Source organism: Miniopterus schreibersii, assembly GCF_964146895.1.
Source record: "Miniopterus schreibersii genome assembly, chromosome: 5".
In the NCBI taxonomy this organism is placed as follows: Eukaryota; Metazoa; Chordata; class Mammalia; order Chiroptera; family Miniopteridae; genus Miniopterus; species Miniopterus schreibersii.
The window spans coordinates 48,244,817-48,262,598 of record NC_138106.1 but is presented as its reverse complement, the minus strand read 5'-3'; the positions used below and the strand labels follow the sequence as shown (position 1 = coordinate 48,262,598).

The following is a 17,782-nucleotide window of genomic DNA, read 5'->3' as shown; positions in this document are numbered from 1 at the left end:
GCCCTTAACTTCATAGTTTTCTCACTGTTCATTTTTTTTCCTTTGGGGGATTCATTTGCTCTCATTATATCAATGACCATTTCTGCACTGACTCCAAAATCAGCATTTCTAGCCTTCTCCAGGATCTCCCCTGGGAGGTTGTCACTAAAAACCTAGTTATATCACAATCCAAACTTGTCATCATCTCTTGAGTTGTCTCGTTTTCTAGTTTCCTGCTTCGATGGTGCCATGAGCTCTCAGCTGTCCTGCCACCCTTGCTTCTTTGTGTCCCAGACTCCCATAGTCAGCAGGCCCTATTAAATCTTCTTCCAGGGGGCTGTTCAGTTTCAGCCTTCCTTTCAGTTTCCAAAGCCTTAAGACTGCTCCCATCCAGTTTACTGCAGTAGCTCCTCATTCATTAGATTGAAATGCGGTTTCCCAGGCCCCATGCAAGGCACTGGGGATAAAACTATGAGTAAGATGCAGTCGCCATCCTTAACCAACAAGCTCCTGTTCATCCTGCTCAGTTTCTAGGAACACTTTCCTCATCCTCTCTATCACATCATACAATAATTCGCTCCTAGGTGAAGATGATGTTAATAACCCACTCCCTGATTCATTCACACCCAATTGCGCAAGCTTTTTAAAAAGCCCTGAGAGAGGCCCTAATGATGCCTTCACATGGTTATATGATTTTGCAAAACTTCAAAAGTGAGCCATTTTAACCTCCATGGGTTAAGACCACTGTTACTTCCTACTTTGGCTTTTCAGTCTTCCCCTGCACTGGGTGTTGGCGTGGCTGCAAGCATTTTTGGAAAACAGCTAAAACAGCTTGACTTGGAAATACATTTTCAGCATTTAAAATTTTATCCTTTGTTGTGATTTCTTTTCCGATTCTAAATATTCACTTTTATCATAATTTTATAGTTGTAATTTTGTGGTTTTTTTCCTGAGATGTATAAATTTCAAAACCTACAAAACCTGGACCCAGCCTTGACTATTAGTTTCCCCACTTTGTAGATAAGAACTTCAGGTATTAAAGCAGAAGGTCATATAGCTAGTGAGCAACGTAGCCAAGTCCAAACCCAGGCAGCCTGGCCTGTACATTTCAACTATTACCCTTTTGGTTTTTTACATCATGTGTTGTTGTTTTTTTATGTTGTTGTTGTGTTTTTGTGAGTTTGTTTTTTTTTACCACTGTGCTCTTAATTGCTATATTCTTAGCTACCATATTCTTCCCTTCTATTATCACCCCAATTTTATAGCTGAGTAAACTGAAGTTTAGAGGTATTGTGGGCTGAATTGTGTCCCCCCAAATTCACATATTGATGTCTTAACTTCTAGTATCTCAGAATGTGACTGTATTTGTAGATACAGCCTTTGAAGAGGTAATTAAGTTAAAATGAGGTTATTAGAGTGGTCCCTAATCCAATACAGCTGGTGTCCTTGTAAGACGAGGAGATTAGGACACTGATAGACACAGAGGGAAGACCATGTGAAGACACAGCAAGAAGATGGCCACCTACTAGGCTAGAAGAGAGGCCTCAGAAGAAACTAATCTTTCCAATACCCTGATCTCAAACTTTTAGCCTCCAGAATTTTAATAGAATGAATTTCTATTGCATAAGCCCCCAATCCATGGTACTTTGTTATGACAGCCCTAGCAAACTAATATAAGAGGGATCAAATGACTTATCTAAGATCACACAGTTAATCAGTGGGGAGCCAGGACATAATCCCAGATTGTCTGCATCCAAATTACATGTTCTTTTCTCTGCACTTCCAATGCCCTTCAGCTAAAACCACTAGGAAAACATACTATGGGGAACCATGCAGCATCTCAGCAAGAGGTTGTTAGGAAGGACTTATTAACAGATTTGAACTTGTGTTAGAAGACTTTATGGCAGTTACAAGTACGTAGGACTTTGCTCTATGTCCGATGCTTCCAGGAAGTAATTCTATGATTGGGTATCTTATCTAGAAGAAGAGTGTAGCTAAAGCTGTGATTGCTAATGAAGCAATGATTGCTTATATTAGTCAAGATGGGAAGTGTTGAGCCATTTATGTGGTTTGGATAGTGTTCAGATTTTTGTCTATGGTCAGACATGACTATGCAGTGGTCTTGTTTTGGCTTAATTCATCACGGCTACAGAGTGGTTACTTTTGATGATGTTCTATTAAATTGTTTGTGTTCAGCTGGAAAACACCAGGACCCAGCTGTGAGTGCCAGGTCAGTTCCTGGCTGTCGGGTGCTGCTTTCCTTTTCCTCAGCACCGAGAACTGCATTTGCCAAATCTGGTCCCACCTAAAACTTCTTTTGTCACTTAAAAAAAAATTTTTTTTTCCAGGAAATGCTGGGAAAAACCCCGTCAGAGTTGCTGATGACATGATCAGTGCTATTGTAGACTTCACAGAGAAACATTTTGACCCATCATTAAAAAAAGTTAAAGTTGTTGTCTTTCGAGCCGACCTGCTAACTGTATTCTATGACAACATGAAGAAAAGAGAAAACACCACATCACCTACCTTTCAGTCCACATTCCCCAAGGCTGCATGTAAGATGTTCTTTAAAAATCATGTGGTTATGTCTAATATCACTTAGAAAATGTTTAGATGTGAATGCTCACTGTTTCTATCAGTTCCAGGACTTTACAGACAACCGCGTATAATATTTGGGAAAAGTAGAAGAAATGTGGAACACAATCTCCTGTCAACTGGTTGTTCTTCTGAGGGACAAAATCACGCCTGGAGAACAGGAATAGCAAGTGAACAGGGAGAGGAGAGAAGAGGTGAGGAAGCAGAAACAGGAGAATAGACTTTGAAAATCCAAGCCAATGATCTCACTTTCTTCCTTTTTGATTGGTATTGACCCTCAGTGCCCCTTGGAGCTATGAACTAGCTGGTCAATACTGGTTTATTGGTCATCCACCTCTAGATAAGTTAGCCTGAGAACAGAAGCAGATGCCTGAGTGGCCAGGGTCATCCGGCGGTACAGATTGTACATCACGAGCAGACAGATTCCTGCTGTGAAAGTATCTGTGTTGACCTGCTCCTCTGAGCTAGCTTTCTCCCATTTTGTAACTTCTGTACTGCTGTTAAAATAGCTAGAAATGTAGCCTCCTCTTGCAATCGCTGTTTTTATCCATTTTGAGCACTTACCCAGAAGCACTGTGAGTTTTACTAGTAATGAGGCACACCTGTCACCAGCAGCCTTCTTAAACTGAGAATTGTCTGCCAGCAGGAATTTCATTTCTCCCTACACTTATTTCCTGAAACTATTCTCCTCAATGTGCTGCCACACACAGTACATGTAAGAGCTCCACGCACTCGCACAAAATAAATAAAAATAATAGCTGGATCTGTTGAGGCTCTAGCAGTAGCAAGTAACAGAAAATCCAGTTTAAACTAGCTTAAGCAAAAAATGGAATTCATTGACTCACATGTCCGTAAAGTCCAGACATACTTGGCTTCAGGTCCAGTTTGATCCAGGTACTCATATGATATTATCTTGGACTCTGACTTTTTTCATCTCTCATTCTCTCCTCAGCTGGGTTGTCTTTATTATCAGGCTTCACATAGTGAAAGACGGCTGCTCGCAGCTTCAGGTCCATATCCTCGTATGATCAGGTCCAATAGGAAAGAGTATCCAGTAACAATATATCCAATTAGGCCTGGGAACAGAAGTACCATTATAAGGCTTGAGATTCCTTCTGATTGGACCAGCTTAGGTCATCTTTGCAGGGTGAAGAGAGTGGAGACTGAAGGCAGAGTCAGGGTTCTTGGTGTTTATCCCACCTCCACATGTGGAGAGGAGACTGAGGCAGGTACACAAGGAGAGGTGTAGGAGGGCATTTATCTTCAGTGCCCAGAACGGGAAAGGACAGGGACATTTGTCTTTTAAGAGAGATTTATAGGAAAAGAGCTCAAGAAAGTGCCTAGTAAACTCTTAAAGAAAGGTGGCTATTATGTTATTTTTTATGAAGCACTGGGCTGCATGACAACAGAACACAATTCTGTTCCTTGCTTTGATGGTGGCTTCCACATAATGTTGGATGCTTGAGTATTCGGCTTTTCTGGGACTCAATTTTCTCATCCTTAAATTGTCTAGCCAGAGACACCTTTTGTCCACAGGCAGAGGAGGTAGCACAATCTGGTGTGGCCTAAGGGTGTGATTTAAAAGTTCTTCTTCTCTCCCTGCTGGGCGTAGCTCAGCAGTTGAGCATCGCCCTAGGACCCAGGAGATCGGGGTTCGATTCCAGATCAGGGCACATGCCCGGGTTGCGGGCTAGGCAGCCGATCGGTGACTCTCTCATCATTGATGTTTTTCTCTCTCTCTCTCCCCCTCCTTTCCTCTCTCTGAAATCAATAAAGATATGTTTAAAAATAAAATAAAATAAAAGTTCCTCCTCTCGCCCTAGCCAGTTTGCTCAGTGGTTAGAGTATTGGCCTGTGGACTGAAGGGTCCTGGGTTTGATTCTGGCCAAGGGCACATACCTTGGTTGCAGGCTTGATCCTGGCCCTGGTCGGGGTGCATGCAGGAGGCAACCAATCGATGTTTCTCTCTCTCTCTGTCTCCCTTCCACTCTCCCTGAAAAGCAACGGAAAAAAATATCCTCAAGTGAGGATTTTAAAAAAAAGTCCTTCCTCTCAAGAAAATACCCTTGGCTTTATACTTTACTCCACCTTCCTTTTTTAAATCCTCACCCCAGAATATTTTTTCCATTGATTATTTTAGAGTGGAAGGGGGGGAGAAGGGGGAGGGAGGGTAAGAAGGAGGAGGGGGAGAGAAAGAGAGAGAGAGAAACATTGACATGAGAAAGACATTGATTGGTTGCCTCCCACCACGCCCTGACCCGGGGCCAGGGATCGAACCTGCAATCGAGATATGTGCCCTTGACAGGAAATCGAACTCGAAACCCTTGGCTCACAGGCTGACACTCTAACCACTGAGCCAAACTGGACAGGGCTTTACTCTCTTTTTAAGTACAAATACCTCTGGGATGTAGAAAAGATCAAATGTAATCGTTTTTTAAGAATAATAACCATGTGTTTATAAAGGACTTGGCATTCCCTAAAGTGCTTTAATGCCTCTTATTATATTTTAAACTTGTAACAAACTCATGAGATGGTGAAGAGAGCAGATCTTATCATCTCCAGTTTACAGATGAGAAAATGAAGACTGAGATTGTTGGTCATAGGTTGAGGCTTATCAGGTCTCCTGACTCCAAGTGTTGGTAGTTTTCTGCTCTGCAACCTCATGCCATGAAGGGAAGGGGGGGCAAAGAAACACTTCCCTTACTTTCCAGTCTTGCCTGCTGCATTCAGAAAAAGAAAGGAGCAGGTCCAAGAGGGCTCTAATGCCTAGGACTAGAAAAGATTAGGTCAAAAGATCTGGAAGGGATGGACAGCGGAGGAAAGCAAAGAGCTTAATTTGCAGAAACTATGCACCCTACCATGGGAAACTTCTCCAGAAACACTCTTTGAAAATTGCATTTGAAAAGACCTTCCAGATGAGGGATAGATGCTTCACTTCGTCACTACAATTTCATTCCCTGAATGGACTTGATAAACAGGAAGGGAGTGCCCTGGATCCCTCTCCTAGGCCTGGCATATCTTTCACTAAAAATTGTGGCCTTGTTTGTAAGGAGAAAGAAATCTTTTGGTTTTTATCTGTGGTATTGTGGTACTTTCTTTAATAGTATCTGTCCATATTTCTACTAGTCATGTCATCTCAGGACATTGATGTGTAGCTTCAGTGTGTTCAAAGTTTCTGGAAGCCATTGGAAAGTAAAGGAAAACTTTGAGCATCACCACTTTATATGAAAGCACTCACTGAGCACTTCTGTTATTTTCTTTAGGTGGTGTTTGCTTATCATGGAAGATGGGATATAGAGCAATGTGCTTTAAGTATCTTTAGCAGGGCAATCCTGTTGCCAAAGAAAAATAATAGCCACACTAAATAGAACTGATAAAAGTGAAAACATCAGTAAATTAGCTTTCATGTTTACATATCAGCTTCTATGGAATTAATTCCATAGAACTTTCTGGGAAGATTATCATTTCAAGCTATAGTGAATCTAAGTTTATCTAAATATTTTAGCTAAATCGTTAATTAACCTATGTCGTATTAGGGTCAGGACTGCTCACTTCATCTGTGTTTATAAAATTTAGGATAGTAAAAGTGTAGCTTCCCCCAACCCCAAAGGCCAGGATTAGATGAATGAGAAAAAAGAGCATAGGAAATGCCTTGATTTTCAGAGAACTGTGGTAATGAATGTCATGCTAACTTTCCAGATAATATTCCTGAACACTGGACTGACATGAACCAGCAGCTGTTTTGTGTGATCCCACTACAACCTGGACAGTCAGAATATGACGCTGTGAAGAACAAGTTCTCTCAGACTTGTCTTTCTTACACAATAGAGAAGGTAATATTGCATTTTAAAAAGGACTTATTTTAAATTTTGAAGAACTAACCTGAAAGCTATCTTTTTATATAACACTTTCTTCTTTTATACCTTATAAATATAATATAATAAATTATATTTATTTTAATTAGGCTCACTCAAGTTCCATAGACCTCAAATCTCATGATTCATTCATTTGCAGTAACGAAGGAGACTCCCAAAAGTCACATGTATATGTTGGGATTCTTTCACTTACAATTCATAAACCCACTAAAACTGATTAAAAAGAAGAACTGTACTGGAGATTAATGGAAAGTCCAGAAGTAGGATGGTGTTTGGAGCAGTTTGATCTAGTGGCTCAATAATGCCATGGATCCAGTTTCTCTGGATTTGCTGTCCACAGTGTCAGCTTTGTTTGAAGGCTGGATTCCCTTTGTGATTACAGGGTGGCTGCTGGTGGCAATCAGAGAGTCTCAGCTTCCCCCATTCACATTCTGCAGAAGAGACACTGTGCCTGTCCCACAATTAATAGATAAGAATCCCAGGCTTTGTGTTGAGTGGACCACTCCAACCAGTCTGGGTTGGGAGAATGCCGTATGCTGATTGGCTTGGACCTGGGCTATTGGGTCCCATCACGAGATTTGTTTAACCCAATTAGGCTCCATCCTACGACTATAAGGAGGACCAACTCCATCCAAACCAGAAGCTGCTCCACAATGGGGATGAAGTGGAATGGGTGTTCAGAGATTCTACAATGGTCATCCACTATGCTGCATAAAAATATTAGTCAGTAAAGTATAGGAGTTTATTAGAAGATCTTCATCAGAGCAGGGTATAACAGCCTAGTAAATTAAAGTATAGCTGATGTGTCCATAAAACTGTGTACTTAACTACTTTAGAGCACTTATGAAATTGTGCTTTGGTAACCTTTCACATGCCTGACTCCCCTGTTTGACAGTGGACTTCATAAGGTAGGAATCACCTCCTACTCATCTCTACATTCCCAGTACTTAGTATATTGTGGGACACAATACCTATTGAAGGAATGAATAAAAATTCCTGAAAAAGAAGGAGAATCAGAAAAGAGAGATTGCAGAAAAGACAGATTTGAAGGAGGAGATGCTTCATTATGTTAAAAGCTGCTGAGAGTACTGGAGCCTCGCTTCAATTGTGTTTACCCAATATCTGCAACATTATTGGCTCTTGTCCTATCATACCCATTTTGAAAAGTCTCACCTTTGGATTAATTCCCTAACCTCTCTTCTCTCCTGCTCCTGCTAGATAAAATCATTACTCTTTCATGGTCTCCAACCTCAGCTGGGCCCTCCGGGCACCTGGAATCCTCCCTTGCTCCCTCCCATCAACTCCCTCATGCATTCCCTATTCCAAACCTTCATCCCTTCGAGGCCTCCATCATGCTCAGCAAAATAACTTTCCCTCCCACTTTTATCACCTGTCTTCTCCTCAACATCTGCTGCCGATGTCCACTCCCATCTTCTCCAACCTTTGTTTCTAGAACATCATTTGCTCAGATTTCCTCCTCTCCCCCGAGACATAGACTATGTGGGCCCCTTGCTGATGCTTTCGTCCTCTGTGTATGTTCTCCTAACCCATCTCTTATCACTGTGAGGGGCAGCGATTTATTTTCTTGTCTTTCTCCCCCACTAGAATGAAAGTGTCTTGAGGGCAGAGACCAAACACAGTGCTTGACTCATACTAGATGTTTAATAAATGATTAGTGAACGTATGCTAAATTCATTTCCTAGAAGGAATGAGAACCAATTGAGAATGATTCTTATTTTAAAAAAAAGTTAAAGAAGGAAAAAGTTTCAAGATGGGGGTGATTCACGATTTGAAATGCTATTGAGATCTCTGGAAAGAAATAGTTATTAAATTAAGCAGTTATGAGGTGATTTGTGACCATAATTGGAGCAATGCAGAAAGAACTGTGATTGGGAGATCAGAAGGAACTAAGGAAGTAATTATTAAATGATTACAAATTTTTGAGTAGGAATTGAAATGTCAATAAATTTCCAGGAGTTCCAGGGAATATATATATATAGGCAAAAATTTTAATATACATTATAAGTTCTTTTATGTAAAATAGATAATAATAAGCACTATTACAACATACAGATACTTTTAGCCTATCCTTTTTTGAAAGGCAAAAAAGCTACCGTTAAACAAAATTTTCAGCTTCCATGGCTGAAAGTATTGGGTCATTGCTAGCAAGAAAAAAGACCAGGTCCTAGGGCGTGAAGTCTAATTCTCCCGCAGCAGTGCCAGGTGGAAAAGGCACCATGTCCACCCTCCTGGAGTTGGCGAGTGTTTTCATACATCAAGCAGCCAGAGGAAGATGGAAGTTGGTTTGAAAGAATTTACATTGGCTGTAGATAAAGGGGGTGGGAGAAGGTGAAGCAGGGCTAGTTTCGGGATAGACACGGAGTCTGTAAGGAAGAAGTGTTTGCTCCTTCCGATTGGTGGTCCGCAACAGTCTGGAAAGTTCATGTGTAAACAAGAAGCCGAGGCCCCTGGGGCTTGATGATGCCTGGCCTTCTCTTGTTTAGATGCTCTCAGCAGTAGCCACCTGGGAGTTAATTCACATTGCAACACACCCTCAGGAATGGCAGCAGTCTCGTTGGCTGTTCTGTCTTTCTCTCCCTCTCCAGCCCACTGTAATTCAATTTAGAACACCTCAGCATTTTTCTCTTGTCATCACCTACTCAGAGTTTGCTGTTCATTTTCAGTTCCTTCCCTTTCTCTTCTCTATATTGCTTAAAGGCCACAACAAACACTACACCGAGCTCTTGGGTCATTTCCAAAATGTTTTGCTCTTTGTCATTTGCAGATTGAGAGGATACAGAATGGATTTCTCTGGCAGAGCTACCAGATAAAGAAAAAGCACATGGACACCAAGAATGGCCGTACAGATAATGAGAGAATCCTCTTCCACGGGACGGACGCGGGCTCGGTGCCGCATGTCAATCAGCTCGGCTTCAACCGCAGCTACGCCGGGAGGAATGGTGAGCAAGCTGTCGTCTGGCCGGTGGAGTGAGGCGAACGAAGGGCTGGTGTTGAATGTTCATCCCGAGCAGCGCAGCCGTAGGTGGCAGCCTTGCTGCCATTGTCAGGGTACAGCTCATTCTGTTTCACCCAAAAGGAGACTGGCAACCTTCTGAGGGCAGATGGGGTGAATTTTAGAAATAATGAAGAGTGGCTTTAGTGACCAAGAACTGCATGGAAGTTTTAATTGTCAGGTTTGGGCATGGTTCTCCATACTGTGATAGTTTTATGTTCTTATGAAGGGTTTTGTCTTTCTCTTTACAGCTGTAGCCTATGGAAAAGGAACCTATTTTGCTGTTGATGCCAGCTATTCGGCTGATGATAAATACTCCAGACCAGACAGCAATGGGAGGAAGCACATTTATGTTGTACGAGTACTTACAGGAGTCTACACACTTGGGCATGAAGGATTAATTACCCCTCCATCAAAGAACCCTTACAATTCCACAGATCTGTTTGACTCTGTCACAGACAATATACAGCATCCAAGTATATTTGTGGTATTCTTTGATAATCAAGCTTACCCAGAATATCTCATAACTTTCAGATGTTAAAAGAGAGGATTTAAAAAAATCTCAGAGGTGATTTAGTCATCTATTTATAAGAACAATTTAGAAAGTTTTTGCCTTTGCCTTTGTCTTGCTTACACAGATTTTTAAAAAAATCTCCATCTTAGTTACTATAATGCTGAAAAAAGCCTTTTAAAATGCTTTATTGCAATTTCTAGCCTACTTTTTTTTTGAGCATATTGATGAGTGGGAGCTGAGAAATGTGACACAATTATAGTTACAGCTTTTTTTTTTTAATTTTATTATTGTTTAAAATATTACAGATGTCCCTTTTTCTCCCCAATGACCCATTCCACCCCGTTCCTTCCCCCTCCCCAGTCCCTCTCCCCACCATTGTCCATGTCCTTGGGTTGTGTATATATGCATATATAGCTACAACTCTTGATACCAAATCCATAGGAGAACAAAGAGCACCTTTCTCTTTTTCTATTGGAAATGAAATGAATCATTCTAAAGCCAAGTTATCATTGTTCTTATTGGAATATGTTAAGACATCAAACTGTGTTGAGCTAAACCATACTATTAAATGAATAGGCTGCTATTGTGCATCTGTAACAGCTGGGGATTTTGCCTCCTAATGAACACTTATTAGCAATAGAATGACTGAATCAAAGAATATTATGTCATGCTTGTTGTGGAACAAATCAGGTAAAGATGTGTTATATTGATATCTAACTACATAACAAACTACTGCCAAACTTGGTAGCCTTGTGGGTAAGGAATTCAGGCGCGGCTTAGTCAAGTTGTTCTTACTGAAGGTTTATCATGAAGCTGCAGTGAAGGTGTCGGCAGGGGAGGCAGTCATCTGAAGCCTTCGCTGGGGCTGGGAGATCTGCTTCCGAGGGGAAGCACTCCAATAGCTGGCAAGTGTTTGCTGGTTGTTGGCAGGACTCCTCAGTTCCTCTCCACATGGGTCTCTCCGCAGGCTGCTTTAGTGTCCTCATGACATGGCAGCTGGCTCACTCCACAGTGAGCAGTTCCGGAGAGAGAAGGCAGAAGCCACGATGTCTCCTGTGACCTAGCTTCTGAAGTCACACTCCACCCTCTCTACAATATTCTGTTGGTTACATGAATCAGCTCATTCGGTGTGGGAGGGAATTAAATAAGGCATGAACACCGGTAGGCAAGGGTCATGCCTTATTTAAGGGACCATCTGGGAGGTCAGATGAATAAGTGAATCAGTGATAAATTGATAAAATGTTAGCAGTGAAAAGGATACTAGAGATCATTGAGTCTCATTGACCCCTCATCTTTACCCCTTCACTGTCTTCCACTCCTAGGGCAAAAAGCCCTCTAGCCTCTGCTTGACCACTTCCAGCACACAGCATCTTGAGAGAACCTATTCTATTGTGGGACAGCTCTAATTATCAGAAAACTCTTGCTTACACTGAGTTGAAATCTATTCTTTTATGTCTATTGCCTGCTGATCACTGTCCTACCCACACTTACACAGAACATATCTCATTTCTTTTACAGATGGTGGCCCTCCAAATTTATCCCTTATATTAAAGTTAGGTGAATTCTTAAAATAATTAGCAGCTTATTTATCCTGAAACACTACTTTTCAAGAGTTGCAGACATTTAAGAAGTATTTATGTTATCATAAATAAAACACGTGCACACTTAAAGAGTACAGAAATGCATAAAAAAATTCTCACCAAACTCCGTCACCCGTAATTGCAACACTCCGAGGAAACCACTGCCAGTATTCTTATGTACTCCCTTCTAGTTTCTTTATCCACCCTCAAGAAAGTAAAGATCACATGTTATTAAATTAAAATAACACACTTTATTCAATTAGCCAATTATACAACACTGTATCTACATTTTTTCACTTAACATTATAAGTATTTCTCTCATGCTATTGATGATTTTTTCTGTAAACAATCTTAATGGTTGTTATGTGCTATATATTTTCCTTTTTATGTATCATTTTCCCCTTATGTGTCATTAAATACCTTATATATAATTTAAATCATATTTCAATGTACGTTTTTGCATGTATGTCATGTCAAAAGAGGGTGCTTACATTTCTAGATGAATATATGATTGGAATATGAAATGCAGAGACCATAATCTGCCTTCAACAAGATGCCACTCCCTGGATTTCTGGAGGGAAATAAAGCCCTAGAGAATACAACAATGTCAATAATGCTCTGTTAACGACCTGGGCCTTGGCTCCCAATCCCAGCGGAGAATTCTAATAAACCGGTTGGAGCACGGAATGACTCCTTTTCCTTAGGTAAGGTAGCTGCTTACTTATAATGTAAATTGGCTTCTTCTGTCTCCTCTGGTGCTGTTACTCAAGGACTCCCCAATTTATTTTGCTGTACTCCTACTTCAGTAGTCAGACACAGAAGTCATGAGTATAAACCTCCCATGTTATTAAAGTTGTAATGGTTTCTTAAAGAAGAAAATATAAACCAACTGATAATTATATAGTTATAAATTTTACCTTCCATCAGTCTGAAGCTAAATCATTTCTTTTTTTTTTTGACTTTTTAGGGGGTGAGGGGAGGAGAGAGAGAGAAACATCAATTTGTTGTTCCACCTATCTATGCATTCATTGGTTGATTCTTTTGATGTTGTTTTGTTAATCCTCACCTGAGGATATTTTCCCATTGAATTTAGATAGAGTGAAAGGGAGAAACAGAGAGAAAGAAAGAAACTTCGATAGGGGATTGAAACTGCAACTCAGGTATGGGCCTTTGACCGGGAATTGAACCCTTGACCCTTTAGTTAGAGGGCCAATGCTCAAACCACTGAGCCGCACCAGGGCCATTGGTTGATTCTTATATGTGCCCTGACCAGGGATAAAACCGACGATCTTGGCATATCGGCATGTCACTCTAAGCAGCTGAGCAATCTGGCCAGGGTCTAAATCATGTCTTTTTGTCTTTTAAGTCAGTTTCCCAGCTGGTTTGGCATCCTCTATGCATATGACCAGAAAGGTCTCTACTTCTCTACTTCTGGAGGAAAGGCTTTCTTCTCTGTAGATTTCCAAAGTTCAGGCTGATGGTACCTGATTGATCATAGACCACAGGCTACCATTCTGGACTCTGCTTTCACAGAGGGCTTTACTGTCTCATATATCTTCTCTGTTTACTTCTCTTAGCATTTTTCTGCTTCTCAGCCCCTGCCCCCACCCCACTCCAATCCTTTCCCCCACCTGTGGAAAAATGAGAACACACACTCTGCTTAGATGAATCAGGGATCACATTTTTATTTTTCCCCCCATCTGTAGTAGAGAGCCAGTCAGATTCCATGTAGTATGTATGGGGATATGTTAATTGAACACAAGGTTTGTGAATTCATTTACATACAGTGTGGTAGGTTAAATGTCACAAGGCTAGTAAGATTGTTTACAGCTAATATTCAATTTCTACTAAATACTTTATTAGAATAAATGCAGTTTCTTTTAGTAAACACGCTTTACAAGCTTAACTAATTAAATTATTACATTTACAAGCTGTTTAGGAAAAATTCAATCTTCCTCTGTGTTTCTCTTTTATTCTCACACTACTTACCACACAACACTTCTGACACCAGATGTGTGGGGTGTTTTTTTCCTACACTAAGCAATTCCCTGTGACAGTTTCACTCAATTCTGACACTACCTCCCTCCCTCCCTTCCACACACACTTCAGATGCTAATCTTGTTACCTGTGCTTCTGACTGACTGGAGTTCCCATAAGCCCCTCCTTGGGTTCACTAACTTGCTAGAATGGCTCACAGAACTCAGGGAAACAGTTATGTTTACTGGCTTATTATGAAAGATATGATAAAGGATACAGATGAACATTCAAATGGAAGAGTTACATAGGACAAGGTATGTGGGAAGGGGCAGGGAGCTTCCACATTTGCTCAGAGCAAGCTACTCTCTCAGCACTTCCATGTGCTCACCAACTCTGAAGCTCATGAACTTTATCCCTTAGAGATTTTTATGGAGGTTTCATCACTTAGGCACGATTAATCATCAACTCAATTTCCAGTTCCTCTTCCCTTTCTGGAGAATAGGCAATGGGGCTGAAAGTTCTGTACAAAAATTAATAGTTCAATCAGATTGGAATCCAGAGGGCCTGTAGGGAGCACTCTCATGCCCCGTCACTGGAGAAGCTGAATGGGAAGAACTCTGGTTATCACAGCCCTCCTAACTTCCTTTTCCTGTCTGTAAAAGAACTTCCTCTTTATTTGTGCTGGTGAACTTGCCAAGGTTTATTGGACTGCAATTCCCTCTTCTTCCCAGAGTAAACCCCTTTTGTTGGAGGAATATCTAGGGGACTTTTTGTTTAAGGTCAACAGTTCCAAGTCTCTAATTATGGCTTGGTCTCTCTGGTGACCAGCCCCTACCCAGGAGCCCACCAAGAGTCACCTCATTAGAACATAGGACATTACCACACTTAGGAAATTCCAAGTTATTTAAGAACTTTTGTATCAGGAACTGAGGTTAAATTTTATTTTATTTTAAATATAACTTCATTGATTTCAGAGAGAGGAAGGGAGAGGGAGAGGGAGAGAGAGAGAGAGAGAGACAGAAACATCAATGATGAGAGAGTCATTGATCGGCTGCCTCCTGCACGCCCCCGACTGGAGATCGAGCCCGCAACCCGGGCATGTGCCCTGTCCTGGAATTGAACCATGGTCTCCTGGATCCTAGGTCGACACTCAACCACATCCGGCTGGGCCTGAGGTCAAATTTTAGAACAAAAGTTGCTCCTACTGCTGTTATCACTCAGGAAACTACAAGGGTTTTAAGACCTGTGTGCCAAGAACTAGGGGCCTGGGGGTGAGATGGATGTGGGGTGGAGGGGGTCAGTGGGGTTAAAAAGGGAACATCGGTAATGGTCTCAACAATAAAGATAAAGAAACATTAAAAAATAAATAAATAAAACAATTGTCCACATTAATAAATAAATAAATATAATTAAAATGAATTTTAATTAAAAAGTCAAGTGGCCTATGTGTTTAGCTACAAAAAACTCAATGCTTTTCCTGTGTCTCCACTCCCAAAGGAAAGGTACTCTAGGATGAATAGCTTCCTCAGTGATACACAATTGAGACAAGATGCTAAGGCATGTGTTTGTTTTGAATTGACTCTTTGAATCTCTTTTCCCAGTTCCTTCTCTCTCCTATTAGAGAAATGGGACAATTAGAAGGGTTTGGAAATAAAAACAAATAAGAAACAAAACTAGTTTTAGAATTTCAAGAGGTGGCATCACTTAGTGTTGGCCCAGTATTGGTAGATCTGGATTTAGTCCTGATGCCAGAACTAATGTGTTACTTGTGTAAACTTGAACAAGTCATTTAAACTCTCAGAGCCTCAGTCCTTCATATTTAAAATTAGGATAACGATTCCTGCCTTCTTATTTTTCAGGGCTAACTAAGATAATACCAAAATTATATTGAAAATTTTATTATAGTTTTAAACTAAAAATTGGAAAGCAAGACAAAAAAAGCACAAATTATAGAGGCAAAGATAAATACATTTAAGTACATGAACATTTTAAAAATTGGGTTCAGGGTTAAGATTGAACAAATGTAGCCCGGCAGGGCGTGGCTCAGTGGTTAAGCATCAACCTAGGATCCAGGCGATCAGGGTTTGATTCCTGGTCAGGGCACATGCCCGGGTTATGGGCTGCAGCCGATCAATGACTCTCTCATCATTGATGTTTCTGTCTCTCTCTCTCCCTCTCCTTTCCTCTCTCTGAAATCAATAAAGATATATTTAAAAAAAAAAAAAAAGATTGAACAAATGTAATTTAAAATGAAAATTAATGTGATTTTTACTTTATATGGGAGCATAAATGAACAAGAACATCAAACAGTATTCCTGATTCAAAAGGGGTCATGAGAAGAATTTGTCCTAGCAGACATTAAAATGTACTGATAACCAATTTGAGACCCTTGGTATATAAAAATATCAATAATGAGAATATTAAAAGACCCACGCTTTCCATCATATTCTCCAAAAGATTTCAGGTGGATTAAAAGTGTAATACTTAAAAGTCAAAAGAAATACACTTCCACATATGTGAATAGACTAGCACAAAGGAAATTACCTTTTGACTCTTGATGGAGTAGAAATAAATAAAAAAGATGGACAGATTCATTACTTAAATAGTTTTACCTTTGATGGAATAAAGACCAATAAAGCTGAGATTTAAAAATTCAGAAGAATGGAGAAAACGTTTGCACATAAACACAAAAGTTCAATAACGAAAAGGTATAAATGATTAAAAGTTCATACAAAAAGAAACATGATTTTAAATCACGACTTTTAAAACATTTTGTCAAACTTGTCAGTAAAATAACGGCAAATTAAACCTACTGGAAGGTTTCATTTTGTACCTAAAAAAGAATTAGGAAAACTTAAGAAGTGATAAAGCCCCAAGCCTGCAAGGCTTCAGGAAAGCACACAAGCTCATGCATTAATGATAGCAACGTAAAGGGAGCCAGTCTTTCTGAAGGGCGAAATGGTACTTTATTGGAAAAAAAATCATAAATATGCTTAACCCCTGACCAAGTAATAAAATTTATCCTGAGGAAATAATGTTTAATAAAAAACAAAAGTATACATATAGAATGTTTATTTTATGATAGTGAAACACTGGAAGAAAGCTAAGATCCAACATTACAGAAATATAAATGCTAACTGTGGTATACCAAAATGATATACTCTAACGATACACTAAACATCATAAATGTAAAGATGATAGAGGAAATAGAAAACATTTGGTTAAACCACGTTACATAAAAGGAAGAATACCAAATTATGTGCACACACCCATAATAACTATAAAAGGACCAAGAATGTGTATGGGCACAGGAGGCAAGAGCACAGATACAGGGAATGTTTCATGTTGGGTTAAGAGCAGCACGACTTGCAGTGAATTATCCTGTAAAATTGTTAAAATTAGGTTTTTAAAGAATTTAATATTCCTATAATGAGAGCAGGACTTTCTTTGCAGGGCATAGTATTGGCTTATAGAAATACAGTTATTTGTTGCCTTCTTAACTGGACAGTGGGAAGATAATGGTGTTTTCATTTAGTTATATGAACGTCATTAAATCTCTGTTTTCATAAAGAGAGAAAAGGTTGAGGTATACGATGGTCAGAGTGAGTCACCCCCTCCAGGGGAATGTTCTGTAGGGGAGGAAAAATAATGTTCCCTCTACCCTTCTGAGTTCTTGGCTGAGACATCCCTGTAATAAAAGACAGAATAACAAAAGAAAAACATGCAGAAATTTATAACATGTATGCCTCATGCATACCTGGAAGAGATCCAGAGAGAATGAATAACTCCTGGAGATGGCTTAGAATTCAGACTTAAATACTCTCTTAATAGCTGAAGGGACAGGGGGATGCAGGTCTCTTAGGGGAGAGTAAGTTATTTTGGGGAAAGATGAATGGGCCTTAGAAGAATGAGATGAGGCATAGGATAGCTTGACATTTGTCTGGGTGTGGGGCGACTTCTAGCCTCTTTTTCTGTGAATAGTCAATGTTCCCTGGTTCATGAAACTCCTGGGGAGGGGTTTATGACAGCTGAGTTCCTTTTGGAGGCTCTATCTTTTAATAGATGAGGAGAATTCAGAGAAAGCCTCTTCCTGTGTTTGCTGTTTTATAAGTCCCTACAGCTCAAAATAATCAATATACCAAAGCAGCTTATTTTGGAGATGGCATGTCTTGAACTCCTACAGTCATATTTTGGGTGGAATATTCTACTACCCTTTAGTTCTAACTGGGAGTGTTAGCAAAAAACAATG

General features: G+C 40.2%; 1 protein-coding gene across 2 annotated transcripts in view; it reads left to right on the top strand.

The window, feature by feature from the left end:
* PARP15 (poly(ADP-ribose) polymerase family member 15) overlaps positions 1-11,990 on the top strand; it is a 33,907-nt gene extending 21,917 nt beyond the window's left edge. The window contains exons 9-13 of one of the 2 annotated variants that reach the window (XM_081138469.1): positions 2,328-2,534; positions 2,619-2,768; positions 6,274-6,407; positions 9,235-9,409; positions 9,714-11,990. In XM_081138469.1, coding sequence (XP_080994595.1) covers positions 2,328-2,534; positions 2,619-2,768; positions 6,274-6,407; positions 9,235-9,409; positions 9,714-10,003 — 956 coding nt within the window. In that variant the 3' untranslated portion in view covers positions 10,004-11,990. The remainder of the gene's footprint in view (positions 1-2,327; positions 2,535-2,618; positions 2,769-6,273; positions 6,408-9,234; positions 9,410-9,713) is intronic. The other variant, XM_081138470.1, reaches the window with a different exon arrangement.
* The last annotated feature ends 5,792 nt before the right edge of the window (positions 11,991-17,782 follow it).